The sequence below is a fragment of the Abrus precatorius genome, unplaced genomic scaffold (assembly GCF_003935025.1).
Source record: "Abrus precatorius isolate BTA unplaced genomic scaffold, Abrus_2018 Scaffold4, whole genome shotgun sequence".
NCBI lineage: Eukaryota > Viridiplantae > Streptophyta > Magnoliopsida > Fabales > Fabaceae > Abrus > Abrus precatorius.
The window spans coordinates 2,629,080-2,638,850 of NW_020874384.1; the positions used below are offsets into that span (position 1 = coordinate 2,629,080).

At 30.3% G+C, this 9,771-nt stretch overlaps 1 protein-coding gene across 1 annotated transcript; it reads right to left on the reverse strand.

Moving 5' to 3' along the window:
- Positions 1-4,708: 4,708 nt before the first annotated feature.
- On the reverse strand, positions 4,709-9,567 carry LOC113864615 (cyclase-associated protein 1-like). The gene is made up of 10 exons (XM_027498538.1): positions 9,178-9,567; positions 7,828-7,996; positions 7,681-7,745; positions 6,928-7,228; positions 6,704-6,854; positions 6,489-6,598; positions 6,338-6,393; positions 6,177-6,233; positions 5,801-5,944; positions 4,709-5,368 (listed from the first exon to the last, which is right to left on the reverse strand). The coding sequence occupies exons 1-10, from the start codon at positions 9,448-9,450 to the stop codon at positions 5,282-5,284; spliced, it is 1,413 nt and encodes a 470-aa protein (XP_027354339.1). The 5' UTR covers positions 9,451-9,567; the 3' UTR covers positions 4,709-5,281.
- Positions 9,568-9,771: the final 204 nt, after the last annotated feature.

A 9,771-nucleotide genomic window follows, 5' to 3' on the forward strand; every position in this document is an offset into this window, starting at 1 on the left:
ATTTTTAAAATATCTATAATTTTATATTAGTCTTTAAAATAGTTATTTATTAAATATTTTAGTCTCTTACATTATCACAACAAATATTTAAATTTTTATCATTAAAATATTTTATGTATTCTTTTTTTTATTGAAAATTACCATCATTGCTGAGTCATTTACATTCTGTATGGATAACAAAGTCACTTCCATCTTGTGCTTATTTACTCAATTGAATCGAAGCACATGTCAAACTAATGAACACTCACTCATCAATTATGAAGTTATTATATCACTAGCCTTCGCATTCTTATTCTTATCAACTATGGTAGTGAAAGAAATAACATTATTCTTAAGCATAATATTAAATATCCTTGATACAACTCAAATCTACAGCATTTACAAACTCTTACACAGGACCGTTCTTAACTTTTTTGGACCATATGTGAAATAGGAAATTAGGATTCTTTAAAAAAATTATAAAATATAATAAACAAAATAAAAATATATATTAATAATTTTATTAAAATAATACGTTTTTTAAAAGTGGCTATAATTTTTTTTAATAAAATTATAAAAAAAAATTCTTTCATTCAAACAACTCTTATGTTATAATCAACTACAAAAATACAAAAAAAAAATCATATAAAATGGATTTTATATGTATTCTAAGATGCAAAATCATTAATGATAACATTAACATCAATATTTTCTAAAAATTCTTTATCAATTGATAAAATTGCGAAACTATTCAACGGTGCTTATGACATTTATGACTTTAAGTAGGTTTTAATTAACTTTAACTTTAAAAAACATCTTTCAGTTGATTATATAGTCACCAGGACTGTAAAAAAATTTTATAAGTGATTAAAACATTTAAATAATAATCTACAGATTTGACAAACTCAATAATTGTTTAATTTTTTAGAGAAAACTAAAATTCTCCATTAGCTTTAATTCTAAGAATAGTAAAATTTTGGAATTAAACAAAGTTTTAAGTCTACAGAAGTCAAACAGTCAATTACGTTTACAGCAAGTGAGGTACGAGAAATTAAAAAGTCTTTTCTGTTTTTCTATTTTTTCCAATTGCAAATTGTAAGAGTTGAAATTTTTTTCAAGTGAAAGTATAACGCGATTTTTACTTTGGGTCTTCTTTTAAGTTTGAGCCTTAGGCGATCGCACCTCTAAACTACCCTCAGGCCTGACGGGCCTACTCTTACACCATCACATTCTAAAAAAGTTATGTTTTTCTGCAGCATATTATCAACTAGCTTCTCTATAACATTTCAATAGTGACATACCCAACAATCATAACAATCTAAAAAACAAAATTTATTTGCGACATTTAATTAAACACTTAGACTTTATTTAGGAGTTTGAAAAAAGAGGAAAGGAAATGATTCAAAGGGTTCAGGAGAGTGGGAGAAAGGAGAGAAATGAAAGGTAAATTCTTCTCTTGTTTTAATATTTAATATTGAGAGAAAAAAGTAACAAAATAGTTAACATGTAAATTATATTATTACCTTTTTATAATTTTTTATTCATATATTTTTTTCTCAAAAATATAAAAAAATATTTTTCTCTCTAAAAATTAATATTTTTATCTATTTTTAATAATTTTAAAAAAATTCTAACTCTAAAAACTAATATTTTTTAATTTTTTATTTTCTTTCTATTTTAACTTTAGACCATGTTAAATATTTAATTTAATAAATAAAAATATAAATGATAAACTCTACTACAAGAGTCACTAAAATCCTCTAAAATTAGGAAACTCAAAAAATATAAAAATAAAAAAGGTTTAAAAAATTCTTCTAACTAATTCATAAAGAGGGTTTAAAAAATTCTTCTAACTAACTCTTCCCTTTATACTTAATTAACTTTCAAATAAAGGTTAGTGATCACTAACTCCTTTCTTCCCTTTTCATCCTCTCCTCAACATGAAATTTAAACAAAGTCTTAGCAAACATCGTTAATCTCTTCATATTAATTGCACTTATCCGATCAAACTGATATTCACAAAGATATCATGTTTTACATCGTACCTAAACATAAATTTATAAACTGATTTTCTTTCTAATAATAATATTTAATGAAAAAAAAGTAAGTGTAGCAATTAGGAAAAACATAATATACTTTCATACAAATAAAAGTTAATAGGGTATTAGAATAAAAGTTAAGACTGTTTCCATCAAATAATGTAAATGTGATAGTAGTTTTTGATAAAAAAAAATAAAAAATTGATAAATAAAAAATTTTAAAATTAAAAATTAAAATGATTGTCGAAGACAATTTCACGAATTAAATTGTTTACGAGTGACAATCTTACAAATTAAATAAAATAAAAATATATTATATACGTTATTTTTGTCAATCACATATATAACTTAATGTCAATATTTTATCATTATCAAATAACAATGGCCGAGTCTATAAACTAAAATACTTAAAAAAATAAAAATAAAAATAAAAAATTAACATGAAAATTAACATTTACTATTTCAAAAATTTTGAAATGAAAATAAGTGTTTATCTTTTAAATGTGAAAAATGTTTGAGCAGAAATTGTCTGTAACGTGTCAGATGCAGTGGGAGAATAGTATAAATGCGGTGGTGGTCATGCCAAGTGCAAAATTTCACGCCATTTAGTCCAGTGAAAAATTTGATACTTTTTTTTTAAAAAAAAAGCTACATTTATGTTAATATATATATAATTAAATATTTTTAAAAAAATATTATCTAGTGAAAAAAATCATTGAAGAGAATTTGTATCCGAGAAACGAAAAGAAAAAAAAATCCTCGAAAAACTATATATTTGACAGATTTTTTGGTATAATTTGGTATTTTTCAAAATTTTTATTTATCATGTGTCTTTTTGTTTTTTTATCTCTTTCCAGGAAGTGTATATAAAGGTATGCCTAAAAGGAGTGTGATCCCCTTTTACTATCTGAATAAAGATTTTTTTTTCTTCCATACCCTTTAAAAGGTACAATAATAGATGATTTACAATTATGATAATTCTTTGTTGATTTATATTATTCAATTTATACAACATTTTTTATATTATTTTTTATTTTTTATCATATCAATTATTTTATCTCATTTTTTACCTTTTTTCTTTGTTATATAGTATTTATACAAAATATATGTACAATAAAATTTCTCTTTGTAGTTTCGTATACACAAAAATCTGTACAATGAAAATATAAAATATTATGTTTTGTGGTATTAAAAATAATATATACTGAAATATTATGTTTTTGAAAAAATTACGAAAATATAAAATTTTTAAAAATTGTCATTGACAATTTGTTGATGTAGGTACAAAAGTTTATAGATGGAAAAAATAAAAAGTGATAAAGTATAAAAAAAAAATCATCAATGATTTAATAAAAAAATCACAATTCGTAAGTGACGGTTTTTAAAATAATAATAACATATTTTAAAAAATGATAATTTTTTGTGGCGATTTTTTAAATTTTTCTATATTTTTGTAATTTTACTAAAATATACCATATTATATTTAAGTAATTTCTTCTTTTTTTCTCCATAAAAAAGAGGCTAGTTTTCAATCATATTTAAAAATTTAAAATTAATTCTATCCAAAATGCAAATATTGATTTTTTTGCATCAAGGCTTCGGTGTGCTAACTGTTTCAATGCTCCTGGTCCTGGGCATCGGATCCCCACGCTCCTTTGAACCAGATAAAAGGTTCTTACAAGACATCCATTTATTCAAAGCAGAAGATGTAACTGTTGGACCCCAAAAGAATAAAATTAAAACAGAAAATAGAGTCCTGAAATCGGGAAAAAAAATTATGGGCCCCAAGATTCGGAAACAAATAGGTTTTTTTATGTTACACCAACAATTAAAGGTTACCTGATACAAATAAATAACATGAACATGATCGTGGAGAGGAATATATACAATCTTTAAGAAAGTAAATTATTTGTCTATAATAGGATTTTTATGTTTTTTTTTTAAATGAAAACCACATATATTACCCATTGGAAGTAATAATGCTTGAGCTAGGTACGTTCTTATGCTATTTTAATAGAGAATTATTATGCTTGATGATAAACAAAACAATTATTATTATGCGAGATTTCGCTAAAATAAATACTGTGGTTGGACAACAAAAATAGATTCTCAATTATTTCAAAATAACAAGAAATTACTTATTACACTCGAAACAATAAAATTGGAAATTAAGGGAAAACGATAAAATGTGATAAAAATAAACAAAATTGACTCTCTTATTTGATGAATGTGAGCAAAAGATGACAAGAAAACTCTCCTCAGCGGGCAAGTTGCTCGAATCAAAGAGAACAAGGGACGCTGAAGCTACTTTAATCAGTTTGTGCAAATTAACTAAATAGTATGCGTTCACACCAACAGATTATTAGCACAGCGAATAATTGTGCGTCCCGGTTAATGCTACTTTAGATTAAGGGCAATATTAGTAAGACATCAATATGTGTGATGGAGGTATGCAAAAATCCATGTTGTAAATGTTAAAGAGTAATTATTATTAATAAAAAAAAAATGCTCAACTATTGGATATAGGATCAAACGTGTGCTTATTACAAATACATCAAACATAGAATGTTACCCACATGTTATGTTCAGTTCCAATGTTTCATTCTAACGTGTCTAACAAATGCCACTTACAAATAAAAGTTAACACTGTCAAGTACCAACCAATTTAAAGAGCAATGAAAAAGATTGCTAAAATTGAACTATAATTAGAATTGAAGTTTTGTCATCATATATCAAATTTAGATATTGACCAGTACACGGACAAACGCCGAGAGCGTCCATAGCTAGTTTCCTTTTCTCATTAGAAACTGAGGGAACTAATCGATTCAAACAGATGCACAAACATCTTTCATAACGAACAAAGTACACCATTGATCCATCCTCAAAATATGCAAAAACACTCAAACCAAGATATTCTTGATAAAAAAAAAAAAACCAAGATGAAAATTCAGACAAATGTTCGGGTCCTCTGAAAACCAAAAAAAAAAAAAAAGAAAAAAACCAATTGCATAATGCAAATTGGGAGAAAAACACGCTCAAGCAAAAGCAAACTACTAAAAAAGTCGTATGGATGGATGATTCCAATGGTTCAAAAAGCCAAAGGAAAAATCATAAGCATAGGCAGCCGAGCATGAATATGGTAAACCTATATATGATTGTATTTGTAAATGAATTGAAGAAACAACAAATTGAAGCCACTCCCACAGCATTCCAAGCAATAAGATGATGTAAATATAAATAGAAACTCCAAATTGCGAACCAATTTAACCTCCAGAATGAGAAGCTGAAGTTGTTTCAAAACGGCCATCCTTGAAAAAGTGAATGTACTGTTGTGGCAAAGAATGCTCCACCTGAAACAGAAGATGCGGTTAAAATTTGGAATTTATATTACTTGACTTCCCTCACCCACTAATAATATCCAACCAAGATTGATACATCCACTTAACAATTATAGGAAGAGTGAGCCAGTAAGCCACGTGTAATTTCACATGGCTGGCCACTATGCGCCACTATCCTAAGTTGTATTGAAAAACATCAAGAAAAATTACGAAACATACTATAATATTCAATTTTCAATGATTAAGGCAACAAAATAGTCAACAAGGAATTAGGGGTAAAAGATAAAAGGCTCTTCTAAATATGTTGATGAAGAAACAAACTTTGTAATAGCAAGCTATAGGATATAAACACCAGTAAGGCAAACTTTTCAAGTTATATCATATAAACATCAGTAAAACCAAATTTTTCTGCATCAAATATAGAACAAGAACACAAAAACATACCCAATCATCATCAGGCTCAGCACCAGGAACCAATACATTGATCTCACTTGACTTTGCTGTAGATATGGATGCTTCTAAAGAGTCTTTGCTCAGGTATAGCTGGCAGCCAGAAGTGTTGTCTACCGAAATTGTAGGAGCTGCACCCTATTATTATTATTAAAAGAAAGCAAAAGTAAAACCAAATTAGATTTGACGTATCAAAGAAATAATTTAGTATCAAACCCTTATCCTTTGCATCCCGTCAATTAAATTAGTAAGATCAGTACAGCTATCAAAATATTTATCGGGAAGAATAACATGGTATTCAGCCTAACATGCCATAGCATTGGAAGTTGTTATGAAGTGAAGGAAAAAAAGGAGGATGGAATCAAGGTACCTGGCATTGAACCTCAACCCCATTACTGTTTACAATCTCAAAAGCTGCAACAACATCCTACATTTCAAAACAAAAAAATTAATATGCATTTCCCTCAATATGAATTGGTTCCATTATTTAATCCGAGATTATTGAATCTGGAAGTTTTATGTCTCACAAACCTTAAATACAACTCCCATCTTTGTGCATTTATCAATAGTTATATTGTTGACCTTGCCTGCAAATTGTTTAAAAATGATTTATTCACTTGTAGCCTTTTCACCGAGTGATAAGTTGGATAGCAAATAGGAAAAGAAAAGAAATAAGCACTACCTTGAATCTGCAAAACAGAGTTTTTGCATCCATAAATATATACAGATTGCTTTGCATCACAATCTTCTATGACCAAGTCTTTCTTCTCAATTTGATTCTCAACAACCCATCTACAGTGGCAGAGATTGATTAGGTTAGGGAGATGGAATAGTGCCATTATTGACATTACTTTTTATGCATACAGTAATTAAACTCAAACATACATATAAACCTACTTGCGGCCCATTTGAAGTTCAAATTTTGGAGGTCCTGTTTTAGAAGACACATGAGAACTTGCAGCACGACTTTCTTTTTCGCTAGTGCCAACAATTCCAGTTCTATCTGTGCGATTCTTAGTCTTCATATCATCCGTAACCTTTTTCAAACCTATTAGATAAAGTTTATAATTCATAAATGCTGAACATTCAATCAAGAAAATGTAAGAGTGGGAATAGACTACCTGCAGTAACATTCCCTGTACTGATCTGTTGAAAAACAGCAGACATCCCCTCTTTAGGCTTAGAAGATGAAGCCTGAGATAATTCAGAACTAAAAAGAGAAGCAGGTGGAGGAGGAGGGGCAACAGGTGCAACAGGTGCAGGAGCCTTTGATGGAGCAAGTATTTTTCCTGTTGGATTCCAAACAGGGCCTAAAGGGTAAAAGCTCTTGACATAATCCCTCAAACCAGGTAAATACAACTCTTTCAGAGCTTTGGCCCACTCAACATGATTTGGGTCTTTGTTTCTGTACTCTACAAGTACCTGGTTATTACAATAAAAGAAAGGCAAGGTTAGCCATGAAACAGCAGACAATCTGAGAGATAAGAAAGTGCAAGGAAAAATCTAGGAGTCTAGTGCAAGATGTCAGTACACAACATTCCATATTAAAATGTTAGCAACAGTAAATTGTCAATCAAGCATTTAAAATCACAATTACTGAGCCTAAGCACATAAACATTAAGGTTGTTGATTGTCATTCATTTCCTTTCTCATCGAGTAAGATGATGTAACTATGAAGTGGATAGACCTATGCATTTTTAAGTGGAAAAAAAAATAAAAAATTTTCAATACAAGGATACAGTACAAATTGCTAAAATTATTGAGATCCCTTGCAGGGACTCCTTTATATGTTCCTCCTACATGTGAAGGAGAGTGGACCATCATGAAAATTATCCAAGATAAATTAACAAGATTGTGGTATGTATCAAGAATACCTTGTTGCTGTAAAACTCAGCCATTTGCCAACTTTCTTCCACATGAGCAATGGGCATGCTCATACCTTGAAAACACATAAGAAGCATTAAGACACTGAAAGATAAAGATTCATCCTATAAATTATAAAAGAATCATTCATCACCTACCGCAATCCTTCCCTGTATATGCAATCCAGGCTAGAGCTGAGAGACTGTCAGCAGCAGCCTTTAAGTGATTAAAAAAATCAGATCTCCTTCCTTCTGTCAACGAGGTAGCTTTCATGATTACTTCATTCAATGGTTTCAGAAAATCAGCCAACCCGGCACGGTCAGGCTTCTGCACAATGAATGATGATGTGACATATTAATACGGAATTTACAAACACCAGGACATTAGACATATAGTCCAAAAAAATAAAAACTTAAAAGCACGACCAATAATATATGCCATCTTTTCTAACTAATTACAGTCTTCTTATTCTTTTATAGCAATCCATCCTAGTCCTACACCGTAACATTATGTTTTTATGTTTTGAAAAGGGCTGGATGCAGCAGTCCACTTGGGGATATTTCAAAGCCAAACTACATATTTTGCCTAATTTTACACAATTTATTCAACTTCCAAAACTGCATAGCTGACGCTCCCACCTGAGAATGTTTTGTTGCTTTTCTAGTAGTATCAACTCCTGTAGCTGTGTCCAATTAGTTTTACAGAAAATATCCCTAATATCAATTTCATCATGTACGGCCTCAATATTTTACTACATACTCTTTTAACACCTCAACTTGATTTTCTTTTCAAAGTCCAGACAAACCCAAATTTAAAATCCAAATTTTCAAACATTATTTTTTTCACATCAGTTTTTTCATACAATCTAACCCAAATAGGTACACGGTTCATCCATTCATAGTGACACAAATTTAACAGCAAAATCACACAAGCATGAAAGAGGAGAAAAATCATTTCAAAAGAGATGGCAATCTCAATTGCATCAAAACCCATTACATTACTCTAATTTTAATTCCTTCTACTAGAAACTAACATGACCGTTTCTTTATCCCACTTTCATTCATCTGAGCAATTGGTTCTCAACTTGGCTTTTTACAAGTAATGGTACCTCGAATAAAACACGCATGAAACACAAGACCCCCATCCTTTAGTCTGGAAAAACGACAGGTAAAACATGCATCGAATCCACGCAATCCATAACAATAATAAGATATATTTTAAATAAGTATATAAATTTCCCATAAAAAAAAAAAATTAAGACCAAACATGCCACCACATTCTGTTCACTCGGTATCATACTCTATTTCAGCACAATTACGAAAGTATCTAGCATAGACTACACTATCATCATTTTTTTGTAGTGCATCAATATTACCACATACAATACAACAATTTCTTCACAACGTGGCACGTGAAATTCAAATCCGTTTAAATCAACACAAAAATGAAAAACACTAAGATCGAGATTTCCGCGCGACGCAGAAACCGATAACAGAGCAACGATGAACCTGAGTATTCTTGAGCTTAATCAAGAGCTCTTTCTGAACGGCGAAAGCTTCCCGCACAAACTTGGTGACATCCAAGACCTGTCCTCCAATAATCTCTGCAGTACTCGAAACCCTAGCGACATACTGGTCGATCAGATCGCCGAAGGCAACAACGGACGGATCGAGCACCGCATCGGAAGCGTCAGCACCGCTGCCGGCACTGGGGAATCTGGTGGATAGCGCCTCCAAGCGCGACACCGCCGATTCTAACCGCTGTAGAAGCTTCTCATCCATTCCTCAAGCCCAGTTCTCTCTGGTTCGAAGAAATGAAACAGATCTGGTGCCAGTTCAGGTGATGAAGCCGTTAAACCTTTTTTAAAAAAATAATAAAAAATAAAATAGAATAAAATTAAAGGGTGGAAAAAATGGAAAATTTTATTGAATCTCCTTATTGGGAATATATGCCCCCCACGTGTCATTTTCTCTAGCCCAATCTTGGCTCTACGGTAATAGATTGGTTGGGCAACTGGGCTGGTCATACGCAAAGCCACCGCACCTTCTACGAAAATTAAATTATTTTTTCATGGAAAAAATATGTATTACATCACAATAATA

Bases quoted from the DNA above. Each gene is read 5' to 3' on its own strand.
- LOC113864615 (XM_027498538.1), bottom strand. From the start codon at position 9,450: ATGGATGAGAAGCTTCTACAGCGGTTAGAATCGGCGGTGTCGCGCTTG. The intron at 7,229-7,680 runs GTATTCTTGATA...TGTAATAACCAG, and splicing joins CTGAGTTTTACAGCAACAAG to GTACTTGTAGAGTACAGAAA. The intron at 5,369-5,800 runs GTATGTTTTTGT...CTTCTGTTTCAG, and splicing joins CTGAGCCTGATGATGATTGG to GTGGAGCATTCTTTGCCACA.